The sequence below is a fragment of the Dipodomys ordii genome, unplaced genomic scaffold (genome assembly GCF_000151885.1).
Source record: "Dipodomys ordii isolate 6190 unplaced genomic scaffold, Dord_2.0 Scaffold51, whole genome shotgun sequence".
Lineage (NCBI taxonomy): Eukaryota > Metazoa > Chordata > Mammalia > Rodentia > Heteromyidae > Dipodomys > Dipodomys ordii.
Window position 1 is genome coordinate 1,105,238 of NW_012267267.1, and position 19,892 is coordinate 1,125,129.

A 19,892-nucleotide genomic window follows, 5' to 3' on the forward strand; every position below is an offset into this window, starting at 1 on the left:
CCCTTTAAAACCAAATTGCTCATCCATCCTGTGGGTGGGTGTGAAGACAACCAAATGTGGTGGAGATCGGGAGGAGTGCACATTACAGGAGGAACTGGGGTCCAGATCCCTGAGGGATGATTGATTGCACAAGTCACAGAGGAGTCCAAGAACAGAAGGTAGGGGCCCTACGTGGAGAAGCCAACATAAGGTGGAGTCACAGCAGTGGCTAGGGGGAAGAATCTGAAAAGGCTTTTGTGAAGAAACCACAAAGACATACAGGAGGAGCCTCTGACCACAGCTGTGTTTCCTCCCAGTGCCCTGTGGCGGCAACCTCACAGAGCGCAGGGGCACCATCCTCTCCCCTGGCTTCCCAGAGACCTACCTCAACAGCCTCAACTGTGTATGGAAGATCATGGTGCCAGAAGGAGCTGGCATCCAGGTAGGAGCAAAGAGGCACCTCGGGCAAATGCTAGCTGTTGGCTGAACCCTGCGCCAGGAAGAGACACTCCAGCCCTGTCTCTGTACCTGTGGCTAAGATGTGGACCACCAGGAACTCACCTGGGGCAACACATAGGCAGCCTGGGTTGTAGAAGCTCAACTCTGGCAGGGGAGTGGGGGGGGCATGCAAAACTGGCACTCAGGGGTAAAAGCTAAATGCAGGGAGGTTCAGAAAAGAACCCAGGGCCTGCCAGCCCAACAGAGAGCACGCTGGACTTGAGCTAGACACACCTGACCTGTGTGGAGTGGGTTACTGGCTTCTTGCTGCAACATATCTCACATAGTTAAGCCAGAGAAGTAAAGAAACCCAAAGATTACTCCAGAGGTGAAGAGAAGGCCAGCTGGACTGAAGCATTTCCACTTCCTGGAGTGTCAGGTCCCCATTCTCTACCTTGAAAAATATCCCACTGTCTTATGATGATTTATTTCACATCTGTCTTTATCCCTAGACTCCCTACCCTCCACAAGGAGGGTATAGTCTGCATCTAATTTAATGGGAAAATCTATCTGGATATTGGGGCTCCAAGTTGGTGCTCAATATGTTAAATAAACAATGAAGGGAGGGAGGGACTCCAACCATTCAATACATCTCCCTTCCCAGATCCAGGTCATCAGTTTTGTCACGGAGCAGAACTGGGACTCCCTGGAAGTGTTCGATGGTGCAGACAACACTGTAACGATGCTTGGAAGCTTCTCAGGTAAGCGGGCTTCAATGTGATGGATCAGACCATCATCACCATCATCACCACCATCATCATTATCAAGATGTCATTTATATGCCATAAATTCATGTCTTCTTTTTTTTTTGGTCGTTGTAGGGCTTGAACTCTAGGCCTGTGCACTGTGCCTGAGCTCTTCAGCTCAAGGCAAGCACTCTCCCACTTGAACTGCAGAGCCACGTCCAGTTTTCTGGTGGTTAATTGGAGATTAGAGTCTCATGGACTTTCCCTGCCCGGGCTGGCTTTGAACCGTGATTGTCAGATCTCAGCCTCCTGTATAGCTAGGATTACAGGCATGAGCCACCAGCACCCAGCTAAATTCATCATTTTTAAGTGTGCACTTCAGTGGGTTTTTAGTTTGTCCATAAGATTACTACCGACCAGTTTCAGAACTTTTTTTTACTACTTTGAAAAGAAATCAAGTGCCTGAAATCTTAGCTACTCAGAAGGCTGAGATGTAAAGATCATGATTCAAAGTCAGTCTGAGCTGCCACATGAGCCAGACTTCCATTTTGGATTCTTTTTAACCACTTGAGGTATGGCTCAAGTGGCAGATCACCAGCCTTAACCAAAAACAGCCAAGTGAGATCATGAGGACCTGAGTTCAAGCCCTAGTACCATCATACACACACACACACACACACACACACACATATACACACACAGACACACACACTCATACACACACACACATACACAAATACACACACACACACACAGAGACACACACACACAGAAACCAGGTACCCGTTTTCACTCACTATTCCTCCCTATACTTGCCTAACTTTGTGTGTCTAGTTATTTTCATTTGATGTCCCATCTTAAGAGTTCACCAAATAGTAGTTTGGATAGTACATATTTTGTTTATCCAGTCATCTATGGAGCATTTGGATTGCTTCCAGTTTGAGGCTATTATGATGAAAGCTAGTATAAGCAGTCATGTACAAGTATTTGTGTAGCATCTGTTGTCAGTTCTCTTGGATATATATCTAGAAATTGAAGTACCATATGATCACTGTTTAACTTTTTTTAAGAACCACCAAACTGTTTTCCAAAGTGACTGTGCCATTGCCCATTCAGTGATGGGCTTCCGCCTGACTGTGGTGTTTTGCTCAGTGGCCAAACCAATCATCTGATTCTGCTAGTCCTATACTCCATATTGCTGAGATATAAACAGGAGTCATATAGTCCCAAACAAACTGTCTACACTACTGGGTTACCCAGATGATGATGTCAGTACCATTTGGAAGATGGCTGCAAGTGAACCAAACTCACAGACTCCCTGAGAAGCTCATCCTCTGGCTGGCAAAAGGCTATGGCACTGTTCGTCTTTCAGGGAACAGTTCGGATTCTCCACTACCTTGGTCATTGGAGTCCCTAAAGGGTGCTCATTTGTCATTTAGTGAGGCTGATAACTTGGGGCACTTGAGGACCCTGGGAAGAGAATGTTAGTAAGCATCAGAAGCAAGAAGAATGGGGAGAAGCTGGGGGCTAGAGATCACTCCTAAACAACCTCTGGTTTCTTTGCCCAGGAACAACCGTGCCTGCCCTCCTGAACAGTACCTCCAACCAGCTCTACCTTCACTTCTACTCGGACATCAGTGTATCTGCTGCAGGGTTCCACTTGGAGTACAAAAGTGAGAATGTGGGTCTTGGCGGCAGGCAGGGTTCTGGGAGGGAATAGATGGCCACTGCTGCCCACCAGGAGCAGGGCTATAGTCATCTGTGTATTCTCCATCCCACTCAACCCAGAGGAAAATGGTAAGGTTTAGAGTTTGTCTGAAAATCCCTCAAGACTATATAGCCAGCAAGTATGGGATATCCAGGTCCTCCCAGTGTGCTCCCTTTGTGTACACTTTAGAAACAGGAAAGGGCTTGGTCATTAGCCTCAGCCCCAGGATATAATTTGGATTGTATGAAAATGGGGTTGGTCTCTCCCTCAAATCTTCTAAACTAGCTTTTCAGATCCCTGATTCAGTGATGCAGTTGTCTTCAGAGTCCTTCTCTCATTGATGACTATATTCCTCTTCTACAAGATTCTTTCCTCCAGTCTCAGAGCTGTACTTCCTAATTTCCTGCCTCCAAAGTGGCCATGACTAAACAGAAAGTTGTTTGGATGTATATCTTCTGGGGGCATAAAGAGGTTTCCAAGGATACTGCCTCCACTGTGTGACTGCTTGCCCTACAGCCCTCTCCTTTGGGGGAGGGGGATAGAAAGGTGTAGGTGGGCAGCAACATCATGTCACAGGTCCTTGGGTTTTGCTCTGATTGGTAAGATAGAGATGAGTCCATCCCTCCAAATCTACCAGAGAGAGATAGACATACCAAGAGCCATATCACAACATCATAGCTACTTTTGCAGATGTTTTAGGTGACAGAGCAATGATTCAAAGTAAAGGATGATGACTTTTATCTGGGGCAGGTAGAGAAACAAATATCATGAAGGGCCAATAATTTCCTACAATGTTCGATGTCGTGTTAGACACTCAAAGGGCAAAGGTGAATCAGACACCTGGGAGGAGAGATGGGCACAGAAACAGTTATGTTAGTGAAACATGGTATGCTAAAGAAATTGGGAGGCAGGAAGCCACACCTAGCCAGTTACAGCCTCGCAGCAGAGGAGACCTGAGTTAGGATTGGAATGGGAAGCAAGGACAAGGAATGCCAAGTTGGCTCAATCACCTGTGACAACATGATTGTGCAGATAGAAGGCTCAAAGGTGCCAGAGGCCAAAGGGAGTCCCACTGGTTGTCATATAGATGGCCATCTGGGTCTTCTAAAAGAAGGAACTTTATCCAGATAGGGGAAGACCAAATGGTTTCCAGAATGTTCATCACCTAAAAAACTGAACTGTGTACTTGGTAGGACATACTTAGAACATCTTGAAGCAAAAACCCTGAGGAGTGGAAGGTAGCACAGATCCTCAGAGAGCTTCTCTCCCACGGATGTCTAGGGTTTCAGTACCTGCTGGAGTAAAATAACCCCACATTTCTTGAATAATTCACATTTTCCCTTATATTCTCTCTTCTCTTGGTTCTCTCCAGATTTGTTTCCTTATCCAGTACTTTAACTTGAGTCCTTAAGTGTTCTATAGAACCATTGTTTGTTCATTCTTCTTCCAAAGTGTTATCCTCCTTCCTTAAATCTCCTTCTTCTTCTTGTGCTTCATTCCCAGGAACAACTCACTCCTTCCCTGTTTTCCTTGTCCATGGGAGCTGGTGGAGCTCATGTCCTGTCCACTTGTCCTCTGCCCCGAGTCATTGCTGTTCCAGTCCACCTACCCTCACCAGCAACAGAGCTGGGGAAAAGAGTGGGCCCTTGCGGGTATTTGGAGGCTGGAGTTACAAGACTCTGTGGTTATATTTTATTGATAATCTACAGAGGGTTCAGAAGATGGGAAAGGCTATTGTTGTAGAGGTCCATTAACCCCTGAAAGAATGCAGTGAAGTCACATATGCTACTGTGATTCATATTTAATTTTTATTTAATTGAAATTGAAATGGAGCAATAACCTCTAAAAGTAATAAATTATATATGATATTAAATAATTTTCCTTCATTGCAAGCAAGGCTTAAATAAATAAAACCAAGCTGCACAGAATAAGAGAAAGTAACATGGGCTTTTGTCACTCTGCCCCTTTTTTCTCCCTTTGGCTTCCTCTTCCTCCCTATTCTACTTTTCCTCCCACTACACTCTTGTTCCCTCTCTCTTTCCTTCTCCATTATTCTCCCTCCCCCTCCATCTGTCTACCATATTTCTAGTGATAGTTATCACATAACAAGGTTATGCCTACCCAACTAAATATGGAGGTTGTTTGCCAAGAAAAAGACCAGAAGAGAGAAAAGACTAAGTGCTTCAGATTTGACCTGATGATGGCTTTCATCCTGATCTCAGGATCTTTTGTCTTAGCTACTGAGGTTTTAGACATAGACCCTAACAGGCTTAATTCCCAAATATCATATTCACATCTTAATTCCCAAAATTCATATTCACAAAAACTGTCTGGGGAGGTTGAGAGGCAATTTCTGGAATGATAGCAATGCCTACAATTTCAGTTTGGGTTATACAAGTGAAAGCCTCACCACATGGACATGTATAATTTATTATTTCATTCTGTATAAATAAAAATACATTATCTGAGTCTTGTTTCTGAATATGGCATCCCAACTGGTCAGATATTGCACAAGAAGGTGGACTAGTGGTGGCTGGCCAGTTCTTTCTTGTTTGTTTTTCCCATGAGTGCCTATCCCCTTGCAGGTGCTGGGCATACATGGACTTCCCAGGGAGCCAGAGACCCACTGGAAGGCAGAGTGTGCCCCCTCCTGGGGTCCTGCAGATACTCAGCTCAGAGCAGAGCCAGTCACACAGATAGTTGACTCCTCCACCCTCCTCTCCTGCTGCCCCTAGTAGAAAAGTACACTTGGGAGTTGGTAGACAAGTCGGGGTTTGGCCACAATACTTGCTTTCTCTTATGCCTTCTGGCCTTTGCCCCTGGAAAAGTGGACACCACGTGCAGTCCACCAACACAGAGAGATTCAGTTCATGCGTCTTAAGTGTGCACACATATAGATGAGCTCCCATGGGGCTGAGCCTGAAGAGCAGCACAAGGCCCCATCCAGGAGACATTGTATTTCTGTTTGCTGTGGAAATCAACAGGGTGAAGGAGACTTCAGGAAGGGAGGCGGGGAGAGCAGGGAATAGGGTAAGGCATGAGCTACTGTGGCCGTAGGATTTGGCCTCCTTGTTGGCAGACCTGGAGTCAGATTGAGCTGGGCTTGAAATTCTGCTCTGTGCTCAATAGTACATGGCTAGGCCACCCTTGGCCTGTGTCCTCGGTCCTCACCCAGGGTGCTTTAAGGGACCAAGTTGAGGCATGTGACCCACTACCTATACCTTGCTAAAGGGACATACTCAATGGCTGCTGTTTCTTCAAAGATGATATGAGCACTGCCAGCAGTGAGGGGCAGGGTAGAAAAGGAGGAAGAAAAAGAGGAGGAGGAAATTAGGGTAGATGCAGTAGCAAGGCAGTGTGCACAATGCCAAGGATGTAACAAGGACTGGATGAATTTGAAAAGTCAAGAAGTAAGAGTACAGGAGAACTTGAGAACTCATGGAGGTAATTTTGAAAAGAGATACAAACAAGCTAGTAAAGGTCCTTGAATTCTGAGTGGCAGACCACAGGAGCCCACGTCACACTACTGAGCAAGGAAGGCCACAATTGAAAGAGATTTTAAGAGATGTCTGTTGCCTATGAGGGTAGATGGACAAGAATAGCAGTGACTTAGGGCAGAGAACAACATGAATATGGCCTAGGTTTACAGTAAGGACCAGCACTGAACATGGGAAGTGAAGTATCAGTGAAGATCCAACCATACCCCTCCTGGGATGGAACTGGCCTGCACTTGAGAACAGCAGGAAGAAAGACAGCAAGGACTCTTATCCATTGGCAAACTCATCTCAGGATATTCTGTCCCAGAGAGGGAGACTTGAAATGAGACCTGGGCATCATGGAGGTGTCCAACCTGTATCTATTCATTACCCTTAGCCTTCCTATAGTGCCCCCCCCCGCCCCTTCCAGGATCTAAGCCAACAGGAGCTGTCTCCTTAGAGCAAGGAAGAGGAAAGGAAGTTGGGAGCCAGTGGCAGAGTGACATGTAAAGAACTCTGTCTGAGTCCAATAGATGGGCAAGGCACTCTGTCTCCATGGTGATGTACCAATACATCAGGAAGTTTGGGTCTGATAACCTTGGTCATGCACACACATTTCTTGTGTGGGCTGTGAGGTAAAGAGGTTGGGAAGTGCTGGCCTGACTGTTCTCCTGCGCTCCCCTCAATGAGGAGTATCCTCAGGCTTCCAGCCACCTTGACCTTCCAGGTTTGTCTATTCTCCTCATGTTCTTTCTCTGTCTTGTCCAGCGGTGGGTCTGAGCAGTTGTCCTGAACCAGCTGTGCCCAGTAATGGGGTGAAGACTGGTGAACGCTACTTGGTGAATGATGTGGTCTCTTTCCAGTGTGAGCCAGGATATGCTCTCCAGGTACCACCGCCCCTCTGCCAAAACCCAGGATGGGAATCAGGTGCCTGTCCCACTCCCCTGAGAGATGATTGTCCAGCCTTGCACGACCAGCAGAGCTGCAGTCACCAAGGAACAGGGAGTAGCCCTCAGTTCCCCTGGGGACCATTAGTCCCTCGTGGAGCTGATCATGCAGAAGACAAACTAAGCTCGGTTTAACAATCTGGCATGAGCCAGCTCCACATATGTTCCTGCAAAGTTGAGTTGGATTGGACTTTAGGAAATTTTAATTTTCCTTTGAAGGCCGCAAGGGAATTTAGTAATTAAAGGAATCTTACCAGCAAACCTTTAGTAATGAGAATTCTTTAGAGGAATGGTTGCTAATAATTGTCCTTACTCAAAATCTCTTTCCCTCTGCATTACCTCAAATTCTACAGTGGATCTGTGTCTCTTTATAGTCTTGTTCCTTAACACAAGCCTCCAGAACAAGCCCTCATTCTGAGTTATACTTAATGTACATGCTCCCCTAGCTCACCCTTGTTTCTGATACCTACAGGGCCACGCCCACATCTCCTGCATGCCTGGAACAGTACGGCGATGGAACTACCCTCCTCCACTCTGTATTGGTAAGAGAGCCTAAACTTCTCAGCCCATGCAAATGCATGAGTTCAGAGGCATGTTGTAGAGTTCAAGTTCAAGTCAGAAGAAAGTTTGATGTTTAATTGTTCCAAGTCGGTAGTTTTAGACAGATCATTTGTCTCTCATATTCAAAACCATCATGATTTGGAAAGCTCTACCCAACAAATGGAAAAATTATAGGAGCTTTGCCCACTTGGAAACTTTAGGATAACCAACCAGGCCTCACATGGTATTTCTAAACACATGGGACACAGCCTACTTGTGGGACAGACAGATCCACCAAGAATGCCAAGGACTTTATGTGAGAGACAAAAGTTTGGTTTGATTTCATTGCTTACCCTAATTGGAGACTTTTGATCAGGTCAAACAAGGAGAAAACAAATATGTATTATCTATCTGTGCCAGGCCTGGATTGATTATTCTACTGGACAGAGTCAGAAATAGCTAGCTAAGATGCCCAGTTGACTATAAAATACCACCCCTCGAGGCTGACATTGGGGTAAGAGATGAAGAGACTCAAGAAAGTATCACATTAATAAATAAATACATGCATACATGTATACATACATACATATATACATACATACATGTATGTGTCACTTGAGCATTAGGGTGCAAAAGCAGGTCAGAAATGTTCTAGACAGCTCTGGGCAAGGCTCTCGTCCCTAGTACATGTTACAAAAACCTCGCCTAGGAAACCATGTTAACAGCTGCTGTCATTGGTTGGGCATTTACTGCATACACCTGCCCTGTTCCAGGTAAAACCCAGGGCTTTCCCTGTTCCTGCAGCACAGAACCCTGGGATCAGCACTGTGGTTGGCTGTACCTTGCAGCCTTACAAGTCACCATCCCTCCAGAACATGTTTGCCCTCCTGCCATTTCCTGGGCCCGTTTTCTGCTCACAGGGTCTTTACTGATAAAATGGGACTTGATGTCATCAGCTGACTAGCTGCCATGGAGCCTAGCCCTGTGTTCTCAGACAGAGGGCCCCCAGATCCTCCCAACGTTGTTGGCTGACACTCATACAGTCTCCTGGTTGGCTCCCATGGGATGATCTCATTTCTGAAGGAGGGTTCCTGGTGAGCCCAAACTGCCCACCACTCTGCCCTGTGGAACAGACATCTGGATCTTATTTCTGATCCCAAACTAAAGAGATATTTTTGGAAAGAGCATGGTGCCTGCTACAGACACCAAGAGTGCCAGTCCTCTCCTTCCTTTGTCCTTTGCTGCAGTCCTGGAAGCATTGACTGGCAGGGAGATAGTATTGATCAGTAGTGATCAGACTGCTCTTGGAACAGAGCTGTCCGTGCTAAGGGCCTTGACCTGGGAAGGGTCTATTCAAGGTGGAAAGTTCATAATGTGTGAATTCCTAGGCACCTTAGGGTATGCTTCCCTCCTCGATTCATATTCCTAATTTGGCCATTGTGTGACAGTTTTTAGAGAGATTCTTAAATTTCGCAGAGGTGTTTATGACTCAGGAAAAGTTTAATGCTAATGCCCTGGGGGGAAGGAGGGGTGGTGTCTAAACATTCTCCTGACCCCACATTCTCCTTAATATTCTTCTAATCTCATCACCTCTCATTGTCATAGCACAGTGTGGGGGAGCTGTGGAAGAGATGGAGGGGGTGATCCTGAGTCCCGGCTTTCCAGGCAACTACCCCAGTAATATGGACTGCTCATGGAAGATCGCACTGCCAGTGGGCTTTGGTAAGACCTCCAGCCTCCTCAGGAGACAAGCAATAGCCATCTTCCTAACCTCAGGATCACCTCAGTCAAATCCATTTAGCACTCTGCTTCTCCATTCCTCATTTGGTGACATCTGCGCAGTCCTGAGATCAATTGAGAATGGCGAAGATGAAAGTATAAGGGGAAAGAAAAACTCTTAAGCGTTGCCATTATTATCATTTGAGTAGTGAACCAAAATCCAGAAATGTGGAATAGGAAATTACCCAGGGATGTTTTTAAAAAAGGAAAAATAAATCTATTTTACCGAGACTGGACCTCAAGTTGTGCTTTTAACTCCCCATCCGATTTATCATCCTAATTAAATTGAGCCAAGGTCAATATGAAATTGAGTTTGCATTCTTCAAAGGCACATTCTACTGGTCTAGAGATTTGGAAAGGTTTTGGAGATGAAGGAGGTTGAAATGAAGTATACTTCATGTGGGTGGGTTGGATATGGAAGACATTAATTTAGGTACAAAATATAATTGCTGGTGATTCCTGTATGGTGCTCTGGGAATGTAATTTATCTCCAGATAACTGGTGTTGAAGGGTAAAGGGTTTGATAGGGAACCAATGGGCTTTATGCAGGAGTCATTTTATTCATCATTGCTCCGCCCTTGGGACACAAATGTCCCGTAGGGCTTATTCCTTTAAAACATGTTATAAAGTGTATATTAATTGTACACAATGATGGATATCCTTGTGATATTTCATACACGTGTGTATATTGTACTTTGATCATAATCTCCCCCAGGATCATTTCTAAGTCCCCTCCCTCCTCCCAAGAGAGGTTGTTCTTGCATATATCTGGGTCCTCCCGGTATGGGAGCCTCAAAAATGGGATTTTTCCCCCATCTTTTTGGTTATTCTTCAGCACAGAGTGTGCCTCCAGATTGGAAAAAGCCTTCTAACTGGACTGGAGGAGGGGATGGGTCAGTCGCCCTCCAAAACCTGGAGTCTTCTACCCATACTACCTCCTTCTGGAGGAAACGGGTCACAAAATGACCAGTAGCCATGGGAGACTCCAGATTTTGAGATGTTGAGGAAGGAACCGTTTTGCTTTTATAATTCATGGTTGGGGGTGGACAAACCTCATTTAACAGAGGACCAAAGTTTAAATGGGAAGGCTGTTCCCTGTGAGTCCTTATGTCTAAGCCACCAGAACTCTCTTAAGTCCTGGGTGTTTATTTAGACTCATCAGGTTCAGTCACATACATTGTCCTACTGCTAATACTGCTTCTAACTTACCTCTGCATGTACATACCTCTGCCACTAGGTGGCAGTCATCATTTCACCAGGATTGGGAGGACGCTTGCTCTGGGAACACAATGTTCAGCTCCACAGGTGCTGGGTACAAAAGTATCTGTGCAGGAGGTGTAGCTCAAGTGATAGACCACCTATCTATGCCAAGCAAAATAGTCTGCAGAAATAGTCTGCCTCTTTATTAGAAGGAGGGTGGTTTGTGTGGTTGGGTAATTCTTACGATGTAATTACTTAATCTGTCATTAAAATGAATGAAACAGGGCAGGAGATGGAGGATCCTGAGCATTATATACCAACTCTTTATTCTTTACATAATTAGATATAAAAACAGTTGCATGTATGTGCTCATTCTAGCAAATTAGGAAGTACAGGTGCACAGATTTTAAAAGTCAAAATCCATCTGTAATCTCATCATGCAGAAATAATCAGAAATATCTCAGTCCTCCACCATTAAGCTGTGGTGCTCTTGAGGACACTGACCTACTGATCCTGTTTTTCCTAGACCACACCTCTCAGGGCCCTCATGCAGGGCACATGCTCAATAGACACATCAGTAAATGAATGAATGTTCTTCTAAGGTTTATTTAAAACACACACACACACACACACAAATACTAGAATTGGATACTATATGCTAGTTTGCAGTCTGCTTTTTCACAGTTAACACTATGATATGAGCACTTCTTTGTGCTTGGTAAATAGATTTCTTCAGTAACATTTTCCATTGTCATCCAAGTTTTAAAAATTGAATCAGTAAACAGTTATTAATGTTTCCATCTCCTTTCTAAAAAGCTTATGTAAATGTGTACATCTTTAAGGGCTTATGTAAGCTAGGCAATGAGTCACACGACTATAATCCCAGCAAAAAGGGAAGAGGGAGACAGGAGGATCTCTAGCTCAAGACCAGACTGGGGATAGTTAGCAAAACCCTATCTCAAAAATAAAATTAACACAAAAGGTCCCAGAGCATAACTGAAGCTGTAGAGTACTTGCTTGGCGTGTGTAAGGCCTTGGGTTCAATTCCCTATACCACCAAAAAGGGTTGTTAGATCTTGATTCACCTCTGAAGACATCAAAATGTAAATTTCAGTTGGTTTCCCAATGGGACAAGTGAGATAATGTGTAATTCTCAGACTTATGTTTCAAAATCCCCTTAAGTGTTCTAGAAAATTGCAGTATTAATAGTCATGTCTTTTTATTAAGAGTCAGGGTTGCTATTTTTCAGTAAAAAGTTTAACTTCAGTGAAACTATCTTTATGTTGCTATTAGACTAGACATATGACTCGAAAATTAAGTCACACATTGACCCTGAACTTCACTTTCAATCAAATAAAGTAGACTCAGGATAGAGCTTGGAAATGATTGGTGCCTGTGCTTTTGAATGAATAACAGACTCTGCTTCTGCTTGAAGACCAAAAAAAGGACTAGACCCAGCTCCCACAGTTTATCCTGGAACCCCTGAGTGTATGGGAAGTCGGGAGCAGGGGGGAGACTCTGAGCTCTGGTAGGACATGCTTTTGTGGGGCAGCTGACTTCACCTGTAACAGACTTGTGCAGCTTTGGGGACTGTCTGCCTCTGTCTTGCTCCCAGGAGCTCACATCCAGTTCCTGAACTTCTCCACGGAGCCCAACCATGACTTCATAGAAATTCGGAATGGCCCCTATGAGACCAGCCGCATGATGGGCAGATTCAGCGGAAGTGAGCTGCCAGGTTCCCTTCTCTCCACATCCCACGAGACCACTGTGTATTTCCACAGCGACCACTCCCAGAACCGGCCAGGATTTAAGCTGGAGTACCAGGGTAAGGTCAGGAGTGTCCCATTGGCTCCCCACGCCTTACCCACCACCATCCGTCTCCCCAGCATTCTATCTTCAAAGGGCTGAGCAGCAGGTGGCAGGCCTGTCTCTAGACATACTTTTGGTCCTAGATCTCCCTTCCCCCATTTGTGGACTCCAAAGCACCCAGCTTTCCCTGGTCAAGTTGCCCATCTGTATCTTCTTGGGCTTCTCTGACTATCCAACCCTCCACTTCCCAATGGGCTGAAGAAGCCGAAATTACTGAGGCAGACACCAGTGGCTCACACCTGTAGTCCTAGCTATTCAGGAGGCCGAGATCTGAGGATCATGGCTCAAAACCAGGCCAGGTAAGAAAGTCTGTGAAACTCTTATTTCCAATTAACCAGCAAAAAACACTGGAAGTGGAGCTATGGCTTAAGTGGCAGAGTGCTGGCCTCAAGTGAAAACACTAAGGGAGAGTGCCTGGGCCCTGAGTTCAAGCCCCAGTACTAGCACATACACACACCAAAAAAAAAAAAAGCTGAACTACTACCATCCATCAGGACCAGTGACTGAGCAAAGCTCCTCCTTGGGCAGGATAGATGATTCAGATTCAGGTAACAGACCTAAGAGTGCCCCAAGTCTTGCAGAATGAGATGAGTTTTCTAGTATAAGGCCGAGCCTGCTCACAGAGGCTCTACTTCCAGAAGGACACCCCGAGATAGCAGCCTCTCCCCCACATTTCACTTCTGGCATGCTTTCCCTGAAAGGCTCCATTGCTCTGACTTGGGCTTCCCTGAGCGTGGGGCCATCCATCCTGTGACCATGGGGATAGTGCCCAACCTGTGCCGGTGTATGTGGCAGCCCTGAGTCAGCCTAGCTTCCCCTTTGTCTGCTTCCCTAGTGTAGTTCACTGTCTCCCATAGATATCCTACTTTGACAAGAGGTAATGCCCATCTCTCAGGGTTAGTTTCTAGCCTCTCCCCTGCAACTTCTTCCAGAGCTCTGAAATTTGTCTCAGCAACAAGAGGGATCCAGACCTCCTCACAGAATGGTTTCTCTTTGTGAAAACCTTCTTTCCACTAGACAATCCACATAAGCAACATCCACTACTCTCATCAAAGCTGCTCTAGCTCTTTTTTTTGGTGGATTATGGGATGCTAGTAGTGAGAATTTTTCACTCAAGGCTGACACTTTAACCACTTGAGCCATGACTACACTTCCAGCTTTTTGGGTGTTTTTGGAGATAAGAGTCTAATAGATTGATCTGCCTTATCTGGCTCCAAACTGTGATCTTTAGAGCTCAGCCTCCTGAATAGCTAGAATGACAGGTGTGAGCCACCAAGTCCCAGCTACTCCAGTTTTTCCACACACACCCTCTTCAGTCTCTTCACCTTCTTGGAGTCTACATAATTTCCATAAAGGCTTTCCTTAGCCTAACATCAGAGCCCCCCTTGGGCATTAAGCTCCTCCACCAAGACTTCATAGCCAAAACCCTCTCCAGGGACAGAACCACATCGCTCCACACGCTCCTCCCCTCCATGACTGCTCAGTTCTTAGCACCCCTAATTACCTCAGTGATTTCTAGAGAAACCTGCCAGACCTCTATAGTATCAAGTGGAAACACAGCCACCATCACCAAATAGGCACCTAGGAAATATTAGCTTGGCAGCCATTGCTGTTTATCCTGTTATTATGTGTGATAAATGCATCCACTTCTGTGGAATATTCATGCAGTCTCAGCTGCTCCCATGGAGATTTTCCGCTGTGGAAACGGTTCACCTCCTCCCACTGCTGATTCTCCGTGTAAAGTAGGTCCAATTACTACCGTGAAGAATCTTCTTGGTCCCATGGACCCAATTAGTAGAAGGCTTTGCTCTGTGGCACATGCTCAGTCAGTCCCTCAGTGACCTCAGACAATCCCAGGAAAACACCTTGAGTCAGCGCACATATCACCATGGGAGGGGCTTTCGCACTCTTTGGACAGACTGGTTTGTGTGACAGTCACACATTCTTTCTAGCCACACCAGTCCCTCTGGAAAATGTCTGTCTTTGCTGCAGGCTTGGCTTGTTCCCACCAAATTCTTCTTTATAGGTTCTAATTTTGCAAAACTGGAAAGACTCCACTCACTCTGTCTGAGTTTGTGATCTTGTCATTGCTCAATGACACAAGCAGCAGAGACCAGGAAAACACACACACCAACACCTGGCCCCAAATAGGTGCTCAGTGAATAACAGTTCCTCCTAACAAATCATTCCTTGAGCATCCTTTTCCTGTGGCAATGCTAATAAGGGATAATGGTTAGTGTTCTTCCTGTGAGCCAGTACTGTATAGAGCACCATGATGACACTCCTATACCTCCTCCTTACTATAGCCACTTTATAAAACAAAACAGGGGCATAGGGAGGAACTTACCCAAAGCCAACAACAAGTAAATGATCAAGTTCTGTCTGTGTCTAAAATCTAGAGTATCACCAACTGTGGTGACCCTTTCCTAATCTGTCTGGGGGGGGGGGATACCTGATAGGAATAATGTGACCTTATTCTCTTGATCTTTTCTAGCCTATGAACTTCAAGAGTGCCCAGATCCAGAGCCCTTTGCTAATGGCATAGTGAGAGGCGCTGGCTATAATGTTGGACAATCAGTGACCTTCGAGTGCCTGTCAGGATATCAACTAATAGGCCACCCTGTCCTCACGTGTCAACATGGCACCAATCGGAACTGGGACCATCCCCTGCCCAGGTGTGAAGGTATGTCCCTCCCTTGTCCCTGGTGGGCCTTCCTAGGGTGGTTTGTAATAGAGACAGATTCTGAGCAGCCCCACGTTCTACCTGTCTGCCCCATGGAATCACTAGTGCTGGAGATCTAGGCAAACTTCATCTATCCTCTTTTCAACTGAGTGTGACCCAGCCTCGTCAGGAAGAAAACCCAGACAACAGAGCACTGAGCAAGCCCTAGGAAGGCCCTGGATGAGATGTAGGCTGTTGCCAAGGGAATGACACAACCAGCCCTTAGAAAAATCCAGGCTGACGGACTAGATGCCCCCAGTGTATGCTGGGAGGGTCAATCACAGCACCTTTCCAAAGGGAGAAGAGAATGTCACCTCTTCCTAAGATGCCTCTGGCTCCCTTCTTCCATATACTCTCCCTCCTACAGGTGTCTGAAGAGAGCTAAGTAGCTATCACAGAGAGCTGGAGGTGAAGCTTTGATGGGACTTTTTCTTCCTTTGCCAGAAGCAGGTAGAAGATGACCCAGCGTCTGTGCTTCCTCTATCCCCAGATATACATCTTGGTTCTGCGTTCTTTCATTTTTCACTCAACCAGCCCAGCATTTTGCTGGAGGAGATACTGGAATTTGAAACAAGAACGGCCTGGGAGTCATCATCACCCAGGAGAAAGCTCCCTGGATCTGAGATTAGCTGAACTTTCCATCCCTGCACCACTTGTCTTTCTGAGCTTTGGTTTCTCCCTTAGTAAAATGAGACATTTCATGAGAAGATTATACCAACTGAATGCTCAGTGTTTTCCCTTCATAGAGAAAGAGGCCTTGTTCCCAGCACTGAGCTGTCCTGGAGTTATAATATAAGATCATTATTTCTAAAAGTATCAATCCCCAATTAGCTATTCAGATTTCCAGAGCTATCCTGAGCATAGTCAATCATCCTGCGATTGTTCTCTAACCACATGCTATCGGACAACCTTCACTGTGGACCTTGTTGCCTTGATTCCCTTCTGATTCATTGTTTATCTTTTTATGGTGTGTGGGAGAGAGAAAAGAGTTCTTTCTGTCTGCTGTCTGAGCCAGAGTTTCCTCTCCCTCTTGGGGAAAGCTTCTTCCCTTAGTGTCTTTGGCACTGTATGTGCTTGCTTTTCCAGCCAGTTTTTATTGTCCTCTCTTCTTTGCCCCTTTATTCTTGCCTGTCTTCTTTCTCTCATCCACTCCCACACCCCATCTTTATCTGCACAGCACATCTGCTTTCTGAAGACACCTATATATCCAGTTTATTAATATCTTCACTTATTTCAGAGCACCTAAATCCCAAAAGATTGAAAGTTGAACTTAGTGACTTAGGTGCCTGGGCACTCAGCCCTCTGCCTGGGAACCCTTCCTTTCCCTGATCTCCCAGATTCACTGAGGCTGGCTCTCTGTGTCCTAATTATAGTGTGTATATGTGATACACATGCACAGTAGGAAGTCATATCGTATATTATGTGCATCTACCTTTTTCTGTCCTCAGCCTCTACCTTAACCCAAACCACTGCTTAGATGTGGTCTGACTTCATTCTTCACCAAGTTAAGTCACACACAGCTTTTCCATCTTCTGTGCCCACCAGAGAGGCAGGGAGCCTTCCAGATGGACAGCATCTCCTGACACTCCCTGACTTAGAAGCCAGCAAGGCATCCCCTTCTCCTCTGGGGCAAATTCCCAGACTCTTATATAGCACAGCCTGGTGCCTACTTATCTCCATTCAGATGCCATGCTCCATTTTCCCATATGCCATATTTTTCTTGCCTCTGGTACTTAGCACCCTCTGTTCCTTCCTCATATGACATTCCTCTGTCCCACCTTGACTACTTAGGCTTACACATATGGAACCAATATGCGCACCTGGGCAGAGAGAATGCACAGCTGCTCCGTCATCTTCAACCTGGTTCTGCTTAGAGAAGAGAGGTCACTTAGATTTCTCCCATCTAGTGTGAATTCTAGCTGGAATCCTTTTCAGCCATCATGAATCCAGTTAAATGACTCCTTCAAATGTCCCTGTGACATTCCCTGACAGTGACAGGTGCCATCCTGTGCTGTAGGTGTTCTTGGCTATGTCCAGGGGGCCGAACTTGGGGATCTTATTTCCCAGGCCTCTTTTGGCACCCAGTAGATAGTCACCATATGTGGAAAGATGACCTCTGTGAGGACACATCTACATTCATGAGGACCCTGTGCTTTGGGAGATCAGGAAGACAACTAGCAACGATCATTGATTGATTGACTGATTGACTGTTTGATTGATGGCAGTCCTACAGATAAAACTCAGGGCCTCATGCATATTAGGCAAGCATTCCACCACTGAGATAATTTCCCAGCCTCAGGCAGAACATTTGACACATGTCATTTCACTAATTGCCACCACAGTCCCATGAGGGAGTACTTTTAATCCTATTTCACAATCGAAGAAGCATTGACTAAGAGAGTCTCAACTACTTGTTTAAATCCATCAGGTCAATAAGTGCTTTAGCTGTGATTTTAACCCAATCTTAGCCTCATTGCAGAAATCCTCACCAGAAGAGAAACGGGAAAAGGCAGTAATGTCTGAGCTTTTCCAAGCAAAAATACTGCAGCTCCAACCTAACGTCCACTCCTCCCATTCCTAGGCGAGGAGAGGGAATAGCTCCTCTGTGTCCTTCCGAAGGGAGAGGGGAGGCTGGGGGTGAGGTGCCTTCAGAGGTGCCTGCAGTGATGGCACAGAGTCAGGCCGAGTGTGGTGTGTGAGGCTGGTGGAGCAGCCTCAATCCCAACCCCTGTCCCCATCCCACCTAGCCTCCCCTCAGGAGGACTTACGCTGGAGCTGGGGTTCTGTTAGGAAGTCTCCAGCACTGATATATTAGTATTCTCTCCTTCACAGTCCCCTGCGGTGGGAACATCAGCTCTCCGAATGGCACCGTGTACTCCCCGGGATACCCCAGTCCATACTCCAGCTCCCAAGACTGTGTCTGGCTGATCACTGTGCCCATTGGTCATGGGGTCCACCTCAACCTCAGCCTGCTACAGACAGAGCCCTCTGGAGACTTCATCACTGTCTGGTAGGACCAGGTGCCATAGTAACAGCCAATGAAATTACTAACAAGTGTGTGAATGGGAATAGATGGGCCTCATAGACTTTCCTTAATATTTCCATAGTTCAAACCAACATTCTACACAGACATAGCCAAGCTACCTGGACTAATGGAAGAGGCTTAGGTGGAGTTGTATGCAATCCTTTGAGTTACATCCTTCTGAGCCAATGCTGTCCATAAGAGCCCTCTGCACTAATGGAAATGTTCTATGCCCATGCTATCCAATATAGAAGCGCCCAGACACATGCTCCCGAGCACATGGATATGACTAGAGTCACTAAGGAGCTGACTTTTAAATTTAACACCAATGAACTTAAAATATAAAAAGCCACACATGGCTAGTGGCTACTGAACTGAAACAATTCAACACAGATAGGTAGGTAGGTAGGTAGGTAGACAGACAGACAGACAGACAGATATAAATCTATCAATAGATCTTTAGATACATCTAACATTATAGATATCTATAAATAAATCTGTTTCTAGATAGAGCCCAGAAAAATCCTTTCCCCAGAAAAGCAACACGGGTGTGCCTTTTTTGCTTAAGAGACAAGGAAATGGGGCTGGACCAAGTAGTAGCAAGAGATGTCCATCTGAGCTCCACAACCCAGCCCCAGGGCTACCTCAGACTGAGAAGACCTGCAGTAGGACCTGCAGCTCTGCTCCACAGTGCCTGCAACCTCCCAGAACCTACTGGGGACTGGAGGCTGGGCTGATGAAGAAACAGGAGAATGGGGATTTTGTGCAAATGAACTTTATGAATGCCATCAACTCTGTCTGGAGCCCCAGCAGGGACTTGGAGGGAGTTGACCAGGGCATAGGGGAAAGAGCTTGTGCAAGAAGAGTCACGCACATACACACTCTCCAGGTCTCTCTAAGGCCACTGTGGGCACTAGGGGAGCAAGTAGCTGGGATGATTTGTGTCAGGCCAGGACCTCTTCACTATCCCAGGGATGGACCACAGCAGACGTCTCCGCAGCTTGGCGTCTTCACCCGGAGCCTGGCCAAGAAAACCGCGCACAGCTCCACCAACCAGGTCCTGCTCAAGTTTCACCAGGATGCAGCCACAGGAGGGATCTTCGCCATCGCCTTCTCTGGTCAGTACTGAAGTTTAGCCCAGTGGGAGTAGACCTCAGACTCTCAGGTCAAGGCTGAGCTTGACTCCTGGCTCTGCCATCTGCTAACTGTAGGACTTCGAGTGAGCTGCATGGCCTCTCTGAGACTCGATGTCCCAGTTATGAGAAGTAAATGGGCTAGCCGGTGACAGCTGCCAGCACTGAGCTCCCTTTAGCTGTGCGAATTCCCTTCCTACACACACTACTGGTGCACTGAGACACAAGAGAATGATCCTGTTCAAAGCCAGCCCGGGCAGGAGAGACCGTGAGACTCCTATCTCCAATAAACCACCAGAAAACCGGAAGTGGCACTGTAGCTCAAGTGGTAGA

At 46.2% G+C, this 19,892-nt stretch overlaps 1 protein-coding gene across 1 annotated transcript in view; it reads left to right on the top strand.

Moving 5' to 3' along the window:
* The window catches only part of Csmd2 (CUB and Sushi multiple domains 2), a 522,404-nt gene that overhangs the window by 440,870 nt on the left and 61,642 nt on the right, over nt 1–19,892 (top strand). Inside the window, exons 35-44 of the mRNA XM_013020489.1 lie at nt 297–421; nt 1,082–1,178; nt 2,732–2,836; nt 7,116–7,234; nt 7,767–7,836; nt 9,440–9,556; nt 12,429–12,638; nt 15,177–15,365; nt 18,237–18,414; nt 19,399–19,544. Coding sequence (XP_012875943.1) covers nt 297–421; nt 1,082–1,178; nt 2,732–2,836; nt 7,116–7,234; nt 7,767–7,836; nt 9,440–9,556; nt 12,429–12,638; nt 15,177–15,365; nt 18,237–18,414; nt 19,399–19,544 — 1,356 coding nt within the window. The remainder of the gene's footprint in view (nt 1–296; nt 422–1,081; nt 1,179–2,731; nt 2,837–7,115; nt 7,235–7,766; nt 7,837–9,439; nt 9,557–12,428; nt 12,639–15,176; nt 15,366–18,236; nt 18,415–19,398; nt 19,545–19,892) is intronic.